Source organism: Abramis brama, assembly GCF_963993115.1.
Source record: "Abramis brama genome assembly, chromosome: 21".
NCBI lineage: Eukaryota > Metazoa > Chordata > Actinopteri > Cypriniformes > Leuciscidae > Abramis > Abramis brama.
This window is the reverse complement of record NC_139983.1, coordinates 4,782,500-4,806,018: the sequence shown is the minus strand read 5'-3', so window position 1 is coordinate 4,806,018 and position 23,519 is coordinate 4,782,500. Positions and strand designations below refer to the sequence as shown.

The following is a 23,519-nucleotide window of genomic DNA, read 5'->3' as shown; positions in this document are numbered from 1 at the left end:
AGCAAATCATGCACTATGTTAAAAGTGTTTTGAGGTCGTAACATAGTACCGCACAAAAATAAGTCTTTATTAATCAATAATCTCCCAATATAATCAGAATTTTTGGTTGGTGATTTACTGCCCTAGTGTTTATTTTCAGCTGGAAACTGCAGTGAAGTGCATGTATAGGTACATATGTATTTTGGAGTTTTGCAACAATATACTGTAGGTAGAGGCACGTTTTAAGATGAGAGCTAAGATAAAACCAGAATATACTTGACGCAAATATCTGAAATGTCAATGGAAAACACTGACAAACCTGACAACTCTAAATGAATCAAAACTGGTCCTTTATCTAATAAATAATCACAGATGATTGACTGATTGATTGATTGATTGCTTTGTTACTTGTGCTCAGTTGTGAATGCTGTAAGAGAAGCAGATTTTCCCGCTCTTTGAACCTCTACCGCTAATTTTTCAGGATTTGTCGCTCAATTGACCACAGAGAAAACAGACTCAATATTACAGCACAAGCAGCAGCCTGAGCTACTGAACAATAACACAACAACTGAACAATTGATCCACTTTTTGATCATCTGGCAACCTCGACAGCATTTGAAACACACTCAATGTGAAAAATTATCTTATCGTGTTTGCAGATATTTGTTTCTTGTTTTAAGCAAAAATGTTACACATTTTCCAGAAAACAAGTCTTGTGGCCAGATTACCAGGGCAAATTACCGTTCAATCCCATAAAAGCGCTGATGGGAGTGTAAAATTCTGCGGCTGATAGACTGACAATGCACACATTAAAGAACACAAACGCGGATCATTTCCATAATGACCAACGCATTCTACCAAGAGTGGCAAATCTTCACGTAAGGTCACAAACAAGCAGAGCTGATGATAATCAGGTGACTGTGGTTTACTAATGGGTACTTATGGGTTAGAACGACATGCTTTTTGGCCAATAAATAATTCAGCAAATATCATAAACTGACTACTGCAAACCTCCCATACATTTCTGAAAGGTAAACTCCTACAAATGCATTTCCATTAAGGTCAGGCGCAAAAATAACCCTGTCCACGACTTTTCAGCGCTAATTTTTCACTGCATGCCTTGAAGGGTTAGTTCACCAAAAATGAAAATTCTGTCATTGATTACTCACCCTTATGTCGTTACAAACCCGCAAAACTTTCGTTCATTTTCGGAACACAAATCAAGACCCTTTTGATGAAATCTGAGAGCTTTCCCTCCGTTGACAGCTACGCAACTAACACTTTGTCTCTTCAAAAGGTTCATAAAGATTTGTGAATTTGGTGGTTTAGTACAAAATTGTCTGGAGAGACACAGTCGATTTATATGATGAACGGATTGAATTGTCTTTTATTTACATATAAACATTGATCAGCGAACATAAACAGAAACTTAACCGAACATGCAAGAACAAGCCTCTTGCTGAAGCTCAAGCGTGCTGCGTAACACGAGAATGAACCTCACTGGTTCTCGCACGTCAAGCGAACAAGTTCATTAATGTTTATATGTGAATAAAAACCTAATAGGTTCATCATATGGTGAGTAAATAATGACAGAATTTTCATTTTTGTGTTAACTATGCCTTTAAGTAAATCCTGACAGTAGTTTACAGCAAAGATGGCATAAGCTGGCCCTTAATATCTCATAGTTTTGCTTCTCAAGAAAATGTATCTTGATTTAAGAATGATTCGATATTTGTACTGGAAAACAAGACAAAAATACTGATTAAAAGCCTGTTTGCACCCAGGACAAAAACGATAACGATAAAGAAAATATAAAAATTGTTATGAATATAAAAGAAAAGCAGAGTCCACACCACAACTACAACGGTAAAGGCACTGAGGAACGATATTGATGGAATCACTTTCAGAAAGATTTTTATTTTTGTCTGATGAACGATTAAAACATTGACAGCCAATTAGAATAATTTTAATAATTTGTTACTCATTGTCATGAATCACAAGATGTTACAGGCCATAACAATATAATATTTTCTGTAAAAAGTGTCTTATATAGCTGAAAATTATGATTTCTTGCTGTCCGAATTAGTCGGTTTATTTTTTTTCATCATGTATCATTGTGTAATCCAAATATTTTATTTATCTTTTGGACATATTTCATTTATTTTATTAATAAAATCCAGAAATAAAATAAATAAAAGGTCCTAATTCTACAACATTAAATTGTTTAAAAATAAATTTGATCTTATAAAAATGTGTCCATTAATGTCACGTCAATTCTGTTACCGTACCATACTTTGCCTTTAAATTGGTGGAATTATCCCCCATAAATATGTAAGACACAGGAAATGATGTCACTTTACCTCACTGATAAGATCTGAAGCACTGAAAGGAATGTGAGCTCTCTCTGAGAAAATATTTTACTCTAAAAATGTAATCTTATTTTGTAAAACGTCAAAATTGTTATCACAATACCGAAAGGAAAAGAGAATTTATCACTGATCACACAGTGGATTGTTTAAAAGTCTTTTAATCGTGATTTCATTAGTGCCATGTGCTCTTAGCCTTTATGCTAGCAAGTGGAGTTTTGGACTAAAAAGTTAAAAACTGTCAATTCTGTTGCCGTCAAACTCTGTTTCTCTGTTACCATTGCCTAATTTGTCCGTAACAGAGTTGAATTTTTTTTTTCTGTTAAAAGTAAAAATAGGAAGTTTGTGTGTTTGGCAAGCAAGCACATGTTTCAATAAGGTACTGGAAAGAATTTCTGTTAGTGAACAGTTTTTTTCCTTAACTTTTTGAAATGCAATGTACAGTAATCTCCAATTATAGAATCACTCGTTTAAAGTGACAGAATAAACAGAACGATATCGTCCGCTGGTGTGGACACTGATAAAGAAATCTTTAGTTATAGTTCTTGGTGTGAAAGGGGCCTTAAGAAAATCATTCTTTGCACTGTAGAAAAAAATAGACACACTAGTTGATCTCATATTTTGTAATATTTGATATGTTTTATATTTTGTACCGTTGATTATTTTCTCAGCCAATTTGTTTGAGAAGGCTTTTTCCTTTGGAGAAAACGCCCCAGAAACACGTAGAGTCTCGCTTTTATTCAGCGATATCCGAATAAGAACAGCACTAGCAGACGCAGCGTGGTGATAAACACATCAACCTGAGCTTTTCTGAAGAATTGAGGGATGAGCGGAAGGGGGAGGTTGACGAGTGTGTGTGTGTGTGTGTTGTGAGGATGGGGGCGGCATAAGGGAAGATTTGCATGAGGCAGATTAGCATTCTTCACGACACCGCTGGAATCTAGCTGTGCCGAGAGCTTTCCGAACATCCTCTTTCTCTTTCTCTTTCTGCCTCCCCCTCTTTTCCCTGTCTCTGGTTTTTAATGGGCACGCTGCACTCAGCAGGCCTTGCCACTCGATAACCTCCCCTCGCTTTGCATGCAAAGCTGACATTAGCGGGACCTCACGGAGCGGCTCAGTGTGATGTCATCGACGGGCCTTTTCTCCAGCCTCCGTTGGGAGCGAGAGTGTTTCGCACGTGATGGCTCGTCAAATGTCGAGTCAAGGTTATGTTCGCAAAGGCCTGTGACATCGCAGTCCATTAATTATGAACGACTGCAGCTGATTATTAATGAACATTAGCTGCAAAGCTGTTTCTTACTCGCTGAACCTCCTTCAGTTTAGACTATCAGGCTTTTAGAGCCTATGATTTCCAATCAGGCAGAATTGTGGAATCCAGTCCTAAAATGGAATTTACTGTATAATGAAGCATGTCATGGAATTTGGCAGAATTTGGATGAATAAATCAAAAGCAGAGTACACTTAATCAAATCATGATATGGACAAGTGTGTGTGAATATTAAACCACAAATAAACTATTGAAATATGAAAGTTTGGTTTAACTTGATGACAGAAACATATTACTACTGAACAGTAGAATGCACTTCTCAAAGAGATAACAGTAAAACAGTTTATTAAAACATTATTTTAGGGAACATCACACAATTTTTCATCCATGTTTTAATTGAAAGAGTAAATCTCTGTTGTGCAGCACTTTGTTTGCCCAAAACAATCAACGAATTAGTAAGTTTCATTTGATTACATTTTAAAAGATGAATTAAAACGTGTCATGCATTCATTTGATTACCGGTGGTTCCCTTTCGAGAACGGTTCACTCGTATTGCGTGAGAGAGCTGTATAGCGTGCTGATTGGCTGGGCTGCGGGAACTGCACAAACCTATGGCGAAGCGGCCAAAATGGGCGTGGCTACTGACTATGTAAGCGGCCCATTTCGCCATAGGAATCAGATTTAATCTCCTTCAGCGACGACTCACCTCTTGTACGACCTGGTAGTACGCTTCCTCAAGGGGGCCAGGAGGCTGAACCCGCCTCATCCCCCCTCTATACCTCCTCAGGGCCCGTTAGGGGACCCCCTTTCGAGCCGCTTCAGTTGGCTGACTTAAAGCCACTTTCGCTCAAGAACTCGCCACTTCGCCATAGGTTCGTGCAGTTCCCGCAGCCCAGCCAATCAGCACGCTATACAGCTCTGCACTGTTCTGGCTGTGCAGCTGCACTGCGTTTTAAAATAAAGGCTTCAATATTCTCGAGAAAAGGAGTTTTCCCATAACGTTTAGCGACGCAATACGAGTGAACCATTCTCGAAAGGGAACCGAGGTTACGTTAGTAACCGAGTATGTTTTGCTATTAAATCATAAAACACAGAACTTCAGACTTTTTTTAATTTCTTATATTTTAAGTATTATTGTAAAAAAATTAAGTATTTAACTGTTAAAGATGTATAAATTGAATTGATTAGACATCCATTTTAATTATCTTGATTTTAACAATCAAAAATAGAGATGTAAGATTTAAGTAGCTTAACATTTAATATTTGGCAATTGTATTACAAAAGAAATGATAATATCTAGCGATGTAAACAACTTATACGCATAAGAGTAAGAATGAATGTGTGCATATTGCGATGAATTTAATGAACTTCGTTACACTTTCCTAGCCTTTCAGTAAATGCACTTATCATCCTTGAACCTGCACTAGAAAAATGTGTGGCTTTGACAAGTGTGTTTATAGACTGTGGTTAGGACAGTCAAAAAAAAAAAAAAAAAAATCACAAAAAAGGCAACAAAAAAAATTGCAAATAGATCAAATGCATTACTTTACAATAAAGGGAAAGTTCTTTAAATATTTTTCTTCATAAGTCTCATTCTTAATTTTATAAATGTTCTCTTTTTGACAAGAAACCCCTAAGTGTCTGCAACCTTTGTATGTCCATGGCAGGGTTTTTATAGTTAACAAACTAAAACCATAAAACAAATAAAGAATATATTTGTTAACTGAAATAAAATAAAATAAAAATCTGTTTATCATTTTCATATTTAAATTGATGTACTAAAACTAAAACTGAAATAAAAATGATAGACTATCTATAAATCTAAAGAGATCTATAAAATCTAATTAAAATGACAAAAACACAACAAAATTACTAAAACTTTAACCACAATTAAAATAAAAATGGAAAATATAAAAAATAAAAACTTATTCAAATTATTAATAAAAAGTATAATAGTATAATGACACTAAAATAACATAAAATAACTGGTCTGTGCTCATAATTTAAATGAATGGTTCAAAATTGAGGTAAAAATCTGATAAAATTGTGTTATCATTTACCTATCCAAAATTTGTCACTCCAAACCCAAATGCTATTTAACATACAACATTTTCATGGCCATGTGTTCACTTTTTTCACTAACACAGATGGAAATGATAAAGACTGGCATGGTTTTAAAGCTAGTGTCATAACAATTTTCAGAAAAAAAACAGTAACATTCTTCGAAATATCACTTTTGTGTGTGTGTGTGTGTGTGTGTGTGTGTGTGTTCCACATAAAAAAGTCATAGAGATGCAAACTTTGAATGAATTTCACTGTTAAGGAACTGAGCATGATGACTCTTATTGATATGCAGTGCCAGTGTCATCGCTGCAGCACTGAAAGAAGGGCTGTGAAACACGGCAATTATGAAAATAATGACTCTCACCGTGGCCTTGCTGGAGCTCTCCTGAAGGTCCCAGAGCAGCACGTGGTTTTCAGCCAGCGATATCACACGCTTTCCGTCACCCATGGGCTCCCATAATACACTGCAGGAGACATGAGAGAGGACATTGTCAATGGCTGACCACAAATTCAAAGCAATTTCAAGGAAGTTACTGATTGAATGGTGCTCTTTGCATGATGTTGATAAGGCTATGAGGTGTAGAGCAATTAACCGAATTACACAGTCTACATATCTATTATCATTAGCTATCCAGACATCAGATGCAGTACATCGAGACACAGAAAACATCTGTGTGAGAGAAAACAATTGGCAAAGACAAGTTAAAATGTCATCTGCAATCAGAGTATTTAATATGGATATAAATCACTAAAATTGGATTTACTATAATAAGACTTTCCATACAGACCAGTAGACCCAGAAGCATATATTTACATACATAGCTTCTTTCTGTAGAAGTAACTATTTTCTGTAGACTATACTATTTGTATAGTCACAGCGTGTACAAATAACAAGGTCACATGAGACACAGCCATCTTCTAACCGTATACGTACTGGGATCTATATTCTCAGAAGGCGAAGCACTGCTACTCGCAGCGCCTGAGAAGCCCCGTGGTGAGGAGCAGAGAGTTCGCTCAGAGTTGGAGTAAATCACTCCGCAGAAGTAGCAGTGCTTCGCCTTCTGAGAATATAGATCCCAGTATGTCTACGGTTAGAAGATGGCTGTGTCTCATGTGACCTTGTTATTTGTACACGCTGTGACTATACAAATCACAACATGTAAATAGGAAAATGTTGGCGTTATTTTGTCACTTATTGGGAGCAGTATGCTAGCTGGAGCCATTTACCTCCAGTCTTTGTGCTAAGCTAGGCTAGCTGTGGGTGCGTCAGACAGAGTTACGGCACGCACAGAGATGAAAAGGGCATGTATGGACTTATCTAACTCTGGGGGATACGGTGAATAAGCTAAAGTCCTAAAAGGTTGTCGTGTTCCCTTAAGCCAAACCATGTGTAAATTCATAAGTCGACTGCATTGCTGAGTATTTTCTCCTTAAAACTGCAGTGAACCAAAGACAGTCTCAAAAACACGCTTTGAAATCGCTGGTGTTTCTGACGTCACAAACTACCTTGTAACCAATCAGATCAACGTGTGATCGTCAACGAGTGGATCTCTGAGCTGAGTGAGTGGAGGCGGGGCTCATTTGCATATTCATAGAACCACGTATACAAAATGAGGAAAGGGTGTCGAGTTACATTCAAGCTATTTTAAGGCATGAAGAAAAGAAAAAATTCCAAGGAAAAAAAGATTAAATATATCATTTTGGTGATCAAAGATGAGTGGGATAAAGGGATACAATGATTGACTACAGGGGGGCTTTAATTAAAGAGATATCATAGACATAATCATAATACCAATATACAATAAATTAATTTTAAAGGTCCCGTATTATGCCCCTTTTCACAAGATGTAAAATAAGTCTCTGATGTCCCCAGAGTGTGTATGTGAAGTTTCAGCTCAAAATACCCAACAGATAATTTTTTACAGCATGTTTAAATTGTCATTTTTTGGGGCTCAGAAAAACGCGCTGTTTTAGTGTGTGCCCTTTAAATGCAAATAAGCTGCTGCTGCACGACCCAGGGGGCGGAGCTTCATGAGCTCGCGCTCAGTCTCTCAGGACAATTTCATCTCATGGAATGATGATAATATCAGAAACTCTCAGTAACAGTGTTCATTTCGAGTCGGACAATAATGCCTACAGAGTCAGAGTGCTGTATAGAGATGAAACGGGTATAGTTTAGTAGTTTAATTACGGTTATTATAATGTATTTGTCATCTGCTTGTATGTATCCATTATTTATTAATAGCCTACAAGTCAGCTGTTTCAGACCAGGTCCGAATGATGATCAAACATATACTGATGAGTTTAATAAAGTTTATTGTACATCACACAAAAGATGACGCGTCAGTTTTACTTCAGAAAGTCACTGTAAGAGCTGAGTAAACACAGTAAGTTATAAGAAGTGCGCAAGTACATAAACGAATTTCGGTAGAGTTGAGGGAGCATTCCTGTGGGCGGAGGTTAGTCAAAAAACTGTTCTAGTGACGTCATTAAAGAAGGAAGTAGAGGGATGTAGTCCAAACGGGCCGTTCGATGTAGGCGACTTCTGTTAAATAAAATATCTCGCTTGGCATTGAACTTTGAGCTTTATAATTTTACAGATATTATTTATGCTCTAACAACAACTAACACTAACTAAAGTTTGAAACATGGGATCACGAAGAACGGGACCTTTAAATGATTCAACTCTGTTGGTCCCTATAAAGGCTATGCTAATAACGAAGATATTTGAAATGACTCTCAATTAGTGTGACTGCATCAAAGTTGAACACATACAGTACATTTGGGCTAATCACGACTAATGAAACAATAACAAAAAACACCTTTTAACTAAATATTTAGTTCATCACTGGACAAGTAACAACGGAGCCCCTAAAGTGACCTTTGTAAAAATAAAAATATACAGACTTTCACATGCGCACGAGAAACTATTGTGTGCTCACGCGTTACAATTTCTGGTTTGCGTTATAGTGTCATTACTACAAATGTGGGAAAAGGGATGAGATGAGAGTGTATGGATACAGTTGGATGCATAAAAGCCACTAGAAGACAAGCCTGCATCCTTCAGCCAAAAAAAGGAAAGGAGACCAGAGTCTGTTTTGTTTTTTTTAATGGATATCAATGGAGATGGAGAAGAGGCTTCACAGAACCGTTTTTGTGAGGAAATAGCTTATTTAATGAATCGACTGCCTGCCCACTAATCTTCAACATGTTTTGCGCTAAACAATACTTTTGTTGGGAATGATAGGCTATGTAGATTTTACTATGATAAAAAGGTTATTTTATGAGAGAATGCAAAGAAGGGAATGTCGCGACAGGTAGGATCCATTTGTGACATTACCATAGTATTTAATAGTAATATTGAGTGATACTGTATATGGTCTAAAGAAAGTATAAAATACAGATGTTTTCTTTCTTTGACTTTCAGGTTTTACCAGTTATGATAAGACTTGAATTGTAACTGCATGTATGCATATGACGCTGATTTTATGCATTTTAATGAATAAAGACAACATGAATTTAATTATAAATATTTGTATGTTGTTTAATTAAAATAAAACAAGAAGTGTTGTGTCAACACATTGCATGTATAAAACTAACCAGGAAGAAGTGTATATGTGATGCTTGGGTAAATGGTAAATGATTCAAGTTTGATCTAAGGGAAGAAGGCAAAGTAGGAGGAGAGGTGTTGCCAGGGAACCCATGTGTAGCAAATGTCCACAGTATAAAAGGTGTGCAAGCATCGACTGGCCTCCGAACATCGCAGAGATTACTTCATCATTACTGAAAGTATTGACTGACCTATATAACACAGTTTGCTTTTGTTTCTACTCAGGCTCCAATTGATCTAGCAGCGGTGGCTCTGATAACCCATCACACAGCCATTAGCCTGTCTCACGCTGCCATCACTGCTCGCTCAGCACGTCCTGTGCACAAAATCTCACAAATGCTCCATTGGCCACAAAGTGCTCAATGGGCATTGATTAAGAGGCGTCCACAAGCTTTCACAATGAAGCGATTCTATTCTGTGAGACAAAAAACTAAAAACAAACATAAAACACAGGAGGTGACAACAATTTTGTAAATTTTTCATTGATATTTTGTCTATTTTCTTCAGGGGAGCCTAAAGTGGCATGTTTTCAAAACAGGCACATGTGTATTTGAGAGAGAGTACAGAGAAAGTTTGTGAAAGACATACAAATTCTCTACACTGCACTTTAACACTAGTCTCACATTTGATCAACATGTACACCAACAATGACAATAGAGTTTATTTTTTCTGACATATCGGGGCAGGTATGCGTGGATTTGTATTTGGCTGACTAAGCAAACACCAAGGATAATGTGTTATTGTTTTCAGCAAGAGTATATAAATGCATTAAGTGTGAGTATAAAGGTCCATAAAATAAACCTCAATATGATCAACTTTGTGGACCATATTGCAGCAACTGAATAGTTCTTCTACTTTATGATTTACAGTGCAAGGAAAATCAAGTCCTTCTACAACCAATAGTCTATTTTGCTGCTTGTCCTGCTCCTTTTATTTCATGACTAGTTTGGTGCAAATCACATGTGCTTTGAGCACATATAAAAATGCCTCCAAATTGACTTATACCCAACCTTTGGATCATCAATTACATTTGGGTCTCTACACTGGACCTAAATCCATTACTTTCTCTGGCAATGTCATTAAAAGCCTGCCAAACGATTACTGTCACCACACAACCCAGCCACGCTGCTCTGATCAACATCATTCACCCTCACCCAGGTAAGGTCTGAATCTTGAGGGGTTTTCAGCTTGATATTACTTTCCCTTCTCATGGTTCCTGTTATGGCCAATGCACTGAGGGCCTTGAAGAAAAACTGTTGTGTAAATCCCAAACAAACTTACCTAAATCAGCATACACTTTGCCTGCCAGCCCTTTTTCAACAGTCACTGGCCAAATCTTCCCCTTGAATATTTTCATGGGCTTCTTCCAAATGATCCACCCAAAAGAAAGATGCTCTTCTTTGCCTCAAAGACCAGAAGAATGTCTGGTATCAAAGAATGAACTTAAGTCCTTTAGTCACATCCATTCAGACCTGCCAGTCATGTAAGGATGCAAGGACTTGGTTTCTGGTCCTGGCTGTTCACCAGACCCCTTAAAAATTGGAAGCACACTCCAGCCTCCCCCACCTCAGCATGGGTATCTTTTGGTATCTGGCGTCCTTGTACTACATTACCTTAATCACCAGAGATGTTAAGGGCAACCGTAGCTTCATAGCTCTGGTGAAAGCTAGTAACCTGCTTACCCAACCATATACGCCAACAACAGTCAAAATACCCATGCAGGCCTTGTGCCTTCCAGGCAGACGTGACTGGTCGACTGCTCTCAATCAGACTTTCAGCTTGTGGCAGGTGGCCTGAACTGCTGTTGTGGCCTTCAGGCTGCTGCAGAACCATTAAGACCATTACTTTTACACACAGTCCCCTTGTCCTACTGGACAAGGTGGGTAGACAGGTTTTCTTATTGAAAACACTTTATAATTCACTCTTTTCTTAAAGGCCCCTATCATGCTCTATTACAGGATCACAAGAATAGATTTACACAAATCTGTTAACAGGCTGACATTCATCAAACTGCATAGTTCAGAAAGCAGTCGTTAGAAAAATTGTGAGAACACAACAAATGGTTGTTGTTATACTGCTGAGGAATAGTGTTAAAATACATTTTAACCATTGATTCTTCAGTTCCTCTGAATGCTTGCCCTTGCAGTAAAACATACAGGGCCCTATCTTGCACCCAGCGCAATTGACTTTGTACACCGTACAATTCCTATTATCGTATAGTATCATTCCTATTTTGCACCCACGCAAAGCGGACTTTTCCCTCCACAGACGCACGTCGGTTAACTAAGAAATACACTTGTGCTCCCCGGGGCGGTTCAGCGCAAAGAGGAGGCGTGTTCCGGTGCAAACGTTCCCTCATGCTATTTTGCAGGTTTAGAAAACAATTCCGCCACTGGCCGAAAAAAAAACTGTTTAAAGTCAGTGGCGCGTTGCGCATGTTATTCATATGCTATTTTAAGGGCCATAATCAATGTGTGCTCAACGCGCATACACTTTGATTCTCTCATCTACACACAGACGCAGCAGTTATAATTTTTGCAAATCATACATTATTACGATAGGTAGATAGATAGATAGATAGATAGATAGATAGATAGATAGATAGATAGATAGATAGATTATAAAAGCATACATCTAGCTTACACATTTACCCAAATTATCATACGCCTGTTTAACCGAAGTTAATTTGGGTGTGTTTCTCCATCCCCAACGTCCCTGACGAGAACGTCGGTCTCCTCGGCTGTGAACTGCTCCTGGCGTGCTTCTGGCAAATCCGCCGTTATAATAGGAATCCGCTATAGAACAAGCGCGCCTGCTCTTAAAGGGAATGTGAGATGACGCTCTGATTGGTTTATTTCATGTTACGCCCAAACCACACCTATGAGTAATGAAGCTACTTCAGACCAACCCATTTTAGATTTGCGTCGAGCGCAAGAGTCATTTATCCCGCCGGTATAATAGCAACAGCGAGATCTGCCCACAAAGTTACTTGCGTTTTGCACTTGATACTTGCGTTTCAGATCGTTAAAATAGGGCCCAAAGTGTTTACTCATAGCGATAAACTCTTTCCAGCTTTATAACTACCTTTGCTTAAAGGCGAGCCAAAGTAGTCAGCAGGCCGACATTATGGAAATATGTTACTTGGTGATGGAGCTACGTCAAAGAAAAAATGGCAGGACTGGAAGAAGCAGTCAAGCAACAGGAGGTGACAGTAACTGTAAAGCCCAATTTATACTTCTGCGTCAAACTCAGGCCGTAGCTACGTCATAGGCTGTGTGTAGCGCGTGTACCCTTCGGCGTACCCTGACGTGCACTTCTCCAAAAATGTAACAACGCGTCAACTCTACGCGGACGCAAGCGCTGTGATTGGTCTGCTAGGACCGCTCCCTCGGGTCTCACATGCTCCCTCTGCAAGTGTAATTGCGCGTCAATGCGGACAATGACACAGAAGTATAAATGAAAACCAACGCGATGCCTACAGCGTAGAGGCTCCGGCGTAGGTCCGACACAGAAGTATAAATCAGTCTTAAGTGTTGTGTCTTTTTCTCATTTGATTTTAGCGCAGTTGTAGTTACTAGGATACATTGTTTACTGTGCTAACGTGCTATAGTCGCGTTGGTGAAGTCTCGTTTGTTCGGGTTTGTTCACGTTGGTAAACAGTTTCGGTAGTGAGGATTGTCCAGCTGTATTCAATTACGACATTTAAGGTGAGTATAAAATCAAGTAGTATACCGCGGCAGCCCTCTTGTGAAGTCCTCACACACTTCACTTTCTCACACACCCCTCGCCTGACCGTTAGGGGTGAAAGTACTGGTCTGCTCATCTCCAACGATAGGAAATTTTATCCTTTACCATCTCTGTTTACCAAAAGCTCATTTGAATCATGTTCAATTACTATCACCATCACATTAAAATCCATTTTGTAGTTGTTTATCGTCCCCCAGGTCAGCTTGGCAGTTTCTTGGAGGAGTTGTTACTCTCATCCTTTCCTAAGGATGGTACTCCTCTCGTAGTTCTTGGAGACTTCACCTAGAACAGCCTCAAGCTGCTGATTTCCATACTCTGCTCGCCTCATTCGACCTCAAATGAGTATCTACTGTGGCTACTCACAAATCAGGTAACTAATTGGCTCTTATTTACACAAGCTACTGCTCCACTGACCATACACTGCACACCTCAGATCACTTTCTCCTCACTCTTAACCTCAACCTCCCTCAGGACACAACACACACTCCACCACAGGTCACCTTTCGGCAAAACCTACGCTCACTCTCACCCCCTCGCCTATCCTCTTTGGTCTCATCCACACTTACTCCCCCTAATCAACTCTAAATACTAGATACTAACAGTGCAACCGATACTCTTTTCTCCACTTTAACATCGTGCTTGGAGAACTTCTGCCCTCTTTTCTCCAGGCCAGCCAACGCCACACCATTTGCCCCCTGGTTATCTGATGTTCTCCGCGAACATCGTTCTAAACTAAGGGCTGCAGAGAGGAAGTGACGCAAATCGAAAAATCATACTGACCCTGGTCTGTATCAGTCCCTCCACTTTTCCTTCTCTGCTAATGTGTCTAATGCTAAAATGACTTACTACCACAACAAAATTAACAATTCTTAAAACTCTTGCACGCTTTTCAAAACCTTCTCCTCTCTTCTTAACCCTCCTTCTCCTCCTCCTCCTTCATCAACCATAACAGCTGACGGTTGTCATATTCTTTATAAATAAAACAACCACCATCAACGGACAATTTGCCATACCACAAACAGACACACACACACATCTTAACAGCTAACACATACATTCTCCCCTCCTTCTCTCCACTCTTGGAGGCAGAAGTCTCCAAACTCATCCTTTCCAATCACCCTACTACCTGTCCACTTGATCCTATTCCCACTCATCTACTTCAAGCCATTTCTTCCTCAGTTGTACCCGCACTTACTCACATCATCAACACCTATATTCACACTGGCACCTATTACCAAAGCATTTAAGCAGGCTTGGGTAACCCCACTGCTTAAGAAACCCACTCTAAATCCAGCACATCTGGAAAATTACAGACGGGTGTCCCTTCTTCCAGTCGTTGCTAAAACACTTGAATGAGTTGTTTTCAACAAAATCTCTGCCTTTCTCGACTGAGACTGCCCTGCTCTCGGTTATTGAAGCTCTGAGACTGGCAAGAGCAGCTTTCAAATCCTCAGTTCTCATCCTGCTGGATCTGTCTGCCGAGTTTGACACAGTTAACCACCAGATCCTCCTGTCAATCCTAAAGATGAAGGGCATCTCAGGAACCACAGTCCAATGGTTCAAGTCTTACCTCTCATGTAGGTCCTTTAGGGTGTCGTGGAGGGGTGACGTGTCTAATTTGCAACATCTAGCTACCGGGGTGCCTCAGGGCTCAGTGCGTGGACCACTTCTCTTCTCCATCTACATGTCATCACTAGGATCTGTCATTCAGAAACATGCTTTTTCCTATCATTGTTATGCTGACGACACACAACTCCACCTCTCATTCCAACCAGAGGATCTGACGGTAGCTGCGTGCATCTCATCCTACCTGACAGACATTTCTTGCTGTATGAAGCACCACCACCTTCAACTAAACCTTGTGAAGACAAGTTAAGTTGCTTGTGGTATCGGCCAATCAAACACTACACCACAACTTCTCCATTCAGCTAGGTTTCATCATCCATTACTCAACCAAGGTCAGCCAGGAACCTTGGAGTTGTGATTGATGAGCAATTGAACTTCACAGACCACATTGCTAGAACTGCCCGGTCCTGCAGATTTCCCTTATACAACATTAGGAGGATCAGGCCCTTCCTATCAGAGCATGCTACAAAACTCCTTGTCCAAGCGCTTGTTCTATCCAGACTGGACTATTGTAATGCTCTCTCGGCAGGCCTTCCAGCATGCACTGTCAAACCTCTGCATCAGATCCAGAATACTGCAGCTAGAGTGGTCTTCAATGACCCGAAGAGAGCACACATCACTCCTCTCCTCACAAACTTGCACTGGTTGCCAATTGCCGCTCATATCAAATTCAAGGCACTGATGCTTGCCTACGGAACCACCACTGGCTCTGCTCCCTTTTACCTAAACTCATTACTCCAGACTTACATGTCAACCAGAAGCTTGCGTTCTGCAAGTGAACGTCGCCTTTGGTGCCATCTCAAAGAGGCACAAAATCACTTTCACAGACCTTCACCTTGACTGTTCCCTGCTGGTAGAATGACCTGCCTAACTCAACCCGAGCTGCTGAGTCCGTAGCAATTTTCAAGAAACGACTGAAGACGCATCTTTTTCGGCAACAGTTGATCCATTAATACTAACATTTTATTTCATTTTGTCTTCTATTCTATATCTTTTTTTTTTTAATAATACGTAGACTGCGTTAGACTAAACTGGAAAGGGTCACATCACTTGCATGTTGTCCTATTGGTAGTTTAAATGCTTCTATTGCTCTCCTCATTTGTAAGTTGCTTTGGATAAAAGTTTGCTAAATGATTAATTGTAAATGTAAATGCACACCAAGCAGGAAAACAGCTAGTTTATTTTATTGTAACCTTTGTGCTTTCTCCACATGCTTCTTCTCTGTGGTGTCTGCATCCCTTTCCTCCTCTAATTACTTCTTCTTTCTTGATGCGAATGATTCCAGTATACATACTCCAATTTAATGCTGAAAATATCTGCCTTTTTACCTCCAGGCCAGAATGTGTGACACCCTCTAGCACCTTGCTCGCCGATTCTCTTTGTGACCATTGGATCAAGCTCAGTGCTGCAGAGAGGTAATGGCAAAATATCCATCTAATCTGAGCCAGTATCAATGCCTCCACTCCTTCTCCTCCAGGTTTCTGCTGTTAAAATCACTTACTACCAAAAGAAGGTTATTAGCACTTTGGACACCCGCAAATTCTTCACATTATTCTCCTCTCTCTTCCCACTAACTCTCTGACTGCTGATGACTCTGACTGCTGATATTTTTTCACTGATAAGGTAATGACCATTAGCAACCAATTCTGTACACCACACATCCACAACCAACCTCCACCTTTCTTTCTTCTGTCCTCTCAGAGTCTGATGTCTCTATGTTATTTAATTTCAGCTGTCCTACAACCTACAGCCTATTCCTTGCACATAGGGCCAGATTTACCAAACAGTTCAAATTAGCCTGAGAGTGCAATTCCAAAATAGTGCCGATGGGAGTGAAAAGTTCTGATCTACTGACGACACGCAAATTAAAGAACACAGACGCAGCCGGATCATTTCCATAATGACCAACACTATCTACCAAGAGCAGCGCAAATTAGCGTCTGGTTTAAGACATGTTTTTTTTGGCCAGTAAATAATGGTGCAAATACCAGTAAACTGACGAGCACAAACCTTAGTAAACCACCTTGCATGATTCATTTAAATACTCTCCTCCCATAAATGTTGTGTCTAAGAGGGAAACTCCTATAAATGCATATGTAATAAGGTCAGCTGCAAAAATAACCCTGTCCATGTCTTTTCAGTAGGGTTGGGCTGATGGACGATGCCATGACAGACATCACAATGTTGAGTCTTGATAGCGTGGCACATTGTAACGCAGTGTTTCAACGAGCCAGCTATTAGAAGTATGCTGTTCTATGACATTAGCAATTTGTGAGAACATAAAAATTGGATTGAGAAACCATGAGAAACAGGCTGAGAATAAAGACTGAGAGTCAATGTTCAATGTTCAGATATTATTATTTTAAGAAATGTGAAGCATTCTAGCTCATCTGTTGTGTCCTGTTCTGTGAAAGCTATGTGTGGAGGAAGGGGAAGGGTGTGCTTTTCTGAAAGTGTTTCTTCTTCTATCTATTTTCCTACATTGTTTTGAACTATGCAGTGTTTTGCAGTGTGTTCATTGTCAAACTTTTCAATTACTTTGTTTAATTATTAAAAACAAAATTATAAAAAAATTTTTTTACTGGATCAGATAACATTTTAAGCAGTCATTTGGTTATGTTACAATGTTCCCCACATATGGGGCATGTTGTCACATTTCACTTCCATTCTTTAGGGGTAAATAAAGTAAAAAAGTATACACTGTAATAATGAAAACAAGCCCACATAATTGTACTAGACATCTGTGAAATGAATGTGGGGGGAAAAAGAAATACTCTGAATCCAAAGTGGATTTACACAAACTGAGAAAGTCAAAATGTGTCAGGTTGTGCCCCGCTCTCCCCTACATGCATGTAGCACATGTAGTCCGGGGAAACAATATATCAAATGCTCGAAGGTTGAACAAAGAATAAGAAAATAGATGAAAAAACAAACAAAAAAACTGCCATGTTGTTCATGGTCATGAAAGCCCTGGCTAAGAAATGTTCCATCATTACTTCAGTCTGACTTTAGAAGAGCTACATGTGGGTTATTTAGGCTTTTTTGTGATTCTGGCACACACTGATCCATCAGCAGGCTATTGTTTATCAAACACTGCATTTTTATAAGGCGTCTCTGTTATAGTTCACTCATTGCAGTTTGTCTAATCAATCTGGCAACTGCTGTTGATGGTCCCAGGGCGGTCTCCACTGTCCCCTGTCAGACGGATGAATGATGGGGGAAACGAGGTTACCAGGAACATCTTCAATCAAACAATTTTTGAGGCCAGAGTAAAAGGCTGCTGCAAACCTCATTTGTGCTTATGCATATTCAAACTTGCAAAATGTTGCACCAAGTTTGGCCCCAAAAGACATCGGTTCTGTCTTGCAACTGATTGAGACATGCAATGAGTGAATTTTGCTGTCCATTTTAAACAAAAGCCAATTTTGGTGGTATGGAAAAGAGCAGCTGGGTCATTATCACATCATGGAAGAAAGAAAGTCTGATGGGTTTAAACATGATTTAAATTTTTAGATGCTTGGCCTTTTATGTTGCAATACAGCGAGGCGCAGATTTGAATTTGTTGAATATTTTAGCTGAGATGAAGCAAAATTCCATTAGTATGTGCAACTCCCTCATCTGACGGATGCGAGTATGATGGCCTGCCATTTCAAAACACAAGCAGGATTTTTTTCTTTATTCTGTGTTTTGAATTATGGTGCATGAAATAAAGCGTGCAGGTCTGAGACAAAAGAAATAGGCGGAGGTTGAAAATAAAACCGAACGGATGGGTGCATGAAATACAGTGCAAACAGATTTCTGTAACATCAAGAAAAGAACAGAACAATAGATTGAAGGGAGGCAGAGCCGAAATGCTGCAAGAGACGGAGACAAAGCGAGGCAGAGAGAGAGAGAGAAATGGAAATAAAAGCCATGACGAGAAGGATAGCAAAGCTAGGAAAGAGGGAGGAGAACGGGGAAGCTGCAGGGCTAAATCGATAGCGTGTGGCGTGTGGCGTACCAGGCCGCGCTGCCGTGGGCCGTGTTGTCAAGGTGACAGAGAAGCTCCAAGGTCTGCGGGTTGTTTGATGAATCGTCGGGGGACTCGTGGCTGCCTGATTCCCATTCCGGGGGCATCCTCCACACCGCCGCACATGTGAGCACACGACTCTCAGACGCTGCCCGACAGGAGACACACACACAACACACTGTCAGAGTCTCACATCAGCATGCACATACAAAAAAACACGCTTAAAAACATATGCACGACAGCTTCAGCTCAATTGTAATCTGAAAATAAAATAAAATGCACACCCATCACCGATATAAATCATGAGAATAAATTTGATCATATTATTGGAGGGTTAATGCACTATTGGGTAATTTCTAATGTATTGTTACTCTCTTGTTACTGTCATAAGCATAATATGCCATAAGCATGCATATACACGAAACACACTTAAAAACACATGCACAACAGCTTCAGCTCAATTGTAATCTGAAGCACACTGAGTGCAGAACCAAAATGAAATAAAAAATGCACACAATCACATATAAATCATGTGAATAAATTTGAAAGATTGGAGGGTTGATGTATGGGTAATGATTATGGTTTGTTTCTAATGTATTGTTCCTCTCTGGATTGTCTTCCAGAAGCACATGCCATAAGCATAATAAGCCATAATATGCCATAAGCATACATATACACAAAAGCACTCTGAGTGCAGAGCCAAAACATGCACACCATCACATATACTGTATAAATCATGTGAATATATTTGAACATATTATTGGAGGATTAATGTACTGTTGGGTAATGATTATGGTTTGTTTCTAATGCCTCTCTGGGTTGTCTTCCAGCAGCAGCACATACCCTGATGTGCAGTTTTGTTCTCTGAGAAGCGTAGACTGCCTCTGGAGGCCTGATCACTCATAGCGCTTTTCATTTCACACACTCATCTTTCAGATTGGTGAAGATCAGTACATATACAGCACCTGTCAAAAGTTTTTTTATTCTTCATTTATAATGTTACAGAAGATTTCCATTTAATAAATGCTTTAATAAATATAATAAATAAATGTAATAAACGCAAATAAATGCTGTTGTTTTGAATTTTCTATTCATAAAAGAAAATTTTGTATTCTGAAAAAATAAAATAAAACACCTTATCCACAAAAATATGAAGCAGCACAACTGTTTTCGACAATAATAATAATAATAAATCTTTTCGGAGCAGAAAATCATCATATTAGAGTGATTTCTGAAGGGTCATGTGACACTGAAGACTGGAGTAATGATGCTGAAAATTCAGCTTTGATCACAGGAATAAATTACAGTTTAACATATATTCACATAGAAAAGTTATTTTGATTTGCAATGATATTTCACAATATTACTGTTTTTATCGTAGGCTATTTTGATCAAATAAATGCAGCCTTGGTGAGCAGATGAGACAACTATCAAAACATTTTTTAAAAATGTATATTTCCAAAATTTTGACAGGTATCAGGTTCTTACTAAAACTGATCACTAAATGACAGATTTGGAAATATTGAAATGACCATAAATCAATTACATTATCAAATAAAAAGGTTTTGTTAGCAGTAGTTAACAGTAGTTAACATGAACTAACAATAAAAAAAAATTAAAAGCAAATATTAATTTTAGTTAGTTAATTTCAACATTTAATAATACATTATTAAAATGAATAGTTGCATCAGTTACTATTATTTAATGGACCTGAGCTGACCTGAACTAGTGAACAGTTTTATTTTTTATTAACTAACGTTAAAGATGAATAAATACTGTAACAAATGAATTGCTCATTGTTAGTTAATAGTAGTTATGCATTAACCAACATTAACTAATGGGATCTTATTGTAAAGTTTCATCAGGAAATCAGGAAACTGCAAAATCTAAATACAGATATGTTACAGTGACCCTGATGAAGTAAATATGTACTGGACTTATGAAAATTTTTTACATTTCTGTACTTTATCAGAATATTTTCATCATGGGAAACATTTACTCAACAACATTTTAAGAATTGTATCTTAGTTTTGACTGACTAAGAGTGTCCTTGCTTCATCTGGGAGATGTCGCTCGATGGTGTTTTAAGCCCCCGATGGCTCCTTAGAGGCAGCTAACCCTACCCTCAACCTTAAACCTATCCATCCCCTCGCTGCCTGGAAGGCGCCGTTGGGGGCTAAAAACACCAAACGCCGGAGATGTCCAGAAATGCACATCAGCCAAAAAGTGTACTACTAGTTATGGGTTACTGATAAAACCTTAAGGCAATACTTAGGCTACACATTTACAACACCATATGGTTTGTGTATTCTCTCAAGTATTTTTAAAAATGTATAACTCACTCTGTAAATAAAAAAACAACAAACCAACAAAAAATACCTGGCAGTTGTTGTTGCCATAAATTCATGGTAAAACTGTATTTTTCAACTTATAACTGTATTTCATTAAGAGATATAATACTCAAGGATTCAAGGGAGGATTGTTGTAATTCTGAGAGATGATGTACATGAAAATAACAAAGAGCTTGGGCTGAAAAGGAAATAAAAATGTGATTTGGTGACAAAATGCAGACAAAATGATAATTCAAGCTTTTGCTTTCTGCACCATCTTTAAAGGTCAGCAAAACATTGGGTTGAGCCTTCATCCTCCATTGCGCCATTGAAAAGAGTCATGTATAGGGAATATCCGATCTATCCGCTTACATGGCAGATGCAAATGCACATATCGGACTCACATCAGATTTAATTCCACATATGAATGAGGCCTGAAACCAATCTGAGAGTATCAAACCCATTCAGCTCTTTTCCTGCTTACACATTTGTGGGTCATTTCAAAATCAGAATTAAACCATGAAATGTAAATGCAGCCTAAGTCTAACAGCTTCTGGAGCTTCTTCCTGAGTGAAGGGGGGTAAACGGTCCATGAGGAGGGGTGGGTAGAGTCCTCAATGATCCTGGCAGCGCTGTTCCTGCATCTGCGGATGTAGACGTCCTCCACTGCTGGGAAACGGCTGCCAGGGATCTTCTGTGCAGACTTAACTATCCTGTCTGCAGCAGAGCAGTTTCCGTACCATGCAGAGACACGTGCTGTAAGGATGCTCTCCACACCACACCTGTAAAATGATGTGAGGACTGTTGTTCCCAGGCCAGCCCGCTTGAGCCTCCTCAAGAAGCACAGCCGTTGATGGGCCTTCTTTATTAGGCCAGCAGAGTTGGTGTGCTAAGGTTGTACACACAAGTATTTAAAACTGGAAACGACCTCAACAGCTGCTCATCAACTACACTGTCAGAAATAGGGGTACAGTAGGAGTCCATTTCTGTCCCCCAAGGTACAATCTACACTAACGTACCCCACAGGCCTTATTATTGGACCTCAAGGTACATATATGTATCTTTTTGAGGGTCAAAAAGCATTAAAAGGTACATATATGTACTGTTTCTTTTAAAGGTTTAAAGGGTACAATATTGTACCTTTGAGGGTGCAGCCCCAGTGACAAGCCATTGTACCCCTAAAGGTACAATTATGTACTTTATTTTCTGAGAGTGTACCAAACTCTGCTTTTTACTTTAATATGTACTGATAATAATACAAGTGGCACAATAGAGTTCATTTTAAGTGGTCTGTCCATAAAACATGGCCAAAAGTCTCATATAGATGGTGCACAAAGACAAAACATACATGACACTAAATAAACATGTGCTTGTAACGTGTGTGTTCCAGTCGTGGAAGGTATCTTTTTCTGCCCGAAACTGCGCGGTCCCTTGGGCAGACGATGTCCACACTTGTGGTCCAGAGGCGCGATCTCTGGCTGAACAGGGCCGGGTGGAGACTCCTGTGTTGAGTTTGTTTTTTTGTTCTGCACTAGCACCACGGTACCCACATATTCATCAAAAGAGCAATTTCCTCAATCTCTGGGTCCCACGAGGGCGCGGCTAACAGTGAGCGACGCTACGCCACTCTCAGCCCACTCTTCTATCGCCAGTAGGCAGAAGTCGTATGGCAAGCCATTTTAACATTTAATCCTTAAAACCTGCTAGTATCTATTTTCATGCTACTAGTACTTATTTATTAGATACTAGTATCTATTCCACTAAGTACTATTACTTATTCACTAGCTACTAGTGCTTATTCTTTAGGTACTAGTGTCTATTCTTTAGATACTAGTACCTTTTTAAAATATACTAGTAGTTATTCATTAGATTCTAGTGCCTATTAAATGGATACTAGTATGTATTTATTATACATACTAGTCAGAACTGAATATAATTGATATCTGAATGACAGACCCCAATAGAAGTCAATGGCAAAAATTGAAAATGTGTTACTAGTAACTATAGAAATAAGTACTAGTATCTAATGAATAAGTACTAGTACAAATTTAATAGGCACTATAATCTAATTAATAAGTACGAGTGTCTATATAATAGGTACTAGTATCTAATGAATGAGTACCAGTCTCTAAAAAAACATGAACTAGTATCTAATGAATAACTACTAGTATATTTTAAAAAGGTACCAGTATCTAAAGAATAGGCACTAGTACCTAAAGAATAAGCATTAGTAGCTATTGAATAAGTAATAGTATCTAATAAATAAGTACTAGTAGCATGAAAATAGATACTAGTAGGTTTTAAGGATTAAATGTTTAGGATTAAACGGCTTGCCATAGGAGTTGAACTTCGAGGACACAATGCCTTCTCACGCATCTCCTGCCATTCCCTCACAGGAACCGTGGAGCAAGTACGTGTTGCATCGCACACTCAGACCTCACTCCGGGAAGCTATGCCTTCCGGGTCGGGTGCCCGTCCTCCACCTCGCTGCCCCACCGTGGGTACGCCTCTGGTCCCACTG

The 23,519-nt window shown here is 39.2% G+C and overlaps 1 protein-coding gene across 1 annotated transcript in view; it reads right to left on the bottom strand.

Annotated features, from left to right (window-relative positions):
* The window catches only part of eipr1 (EARP complex and GARP complex interacting protein 1), a 50,016-nt gene that overhangs the window by 15,736 nt on the left and 10,761 nt on the right, over nt 1–23,519 (bottom strand). Inside the window, exons 4-5 of the mRNA XM_084096023.1 lie at nt 18,660–18,816; nt 6,041–6,140 (exon numbers count right to left, since the gene is read on the bottom strand). Of these exons, the coding sequence (XP_083952149.1) occupies nt 6,041–6,140; nt 18,660–18,816 (257 nt within the window). The remainder of the gene's footprint in view (nt 1–6,040; nt 6,141–18,659; nt 18,817–23,519) is intronic.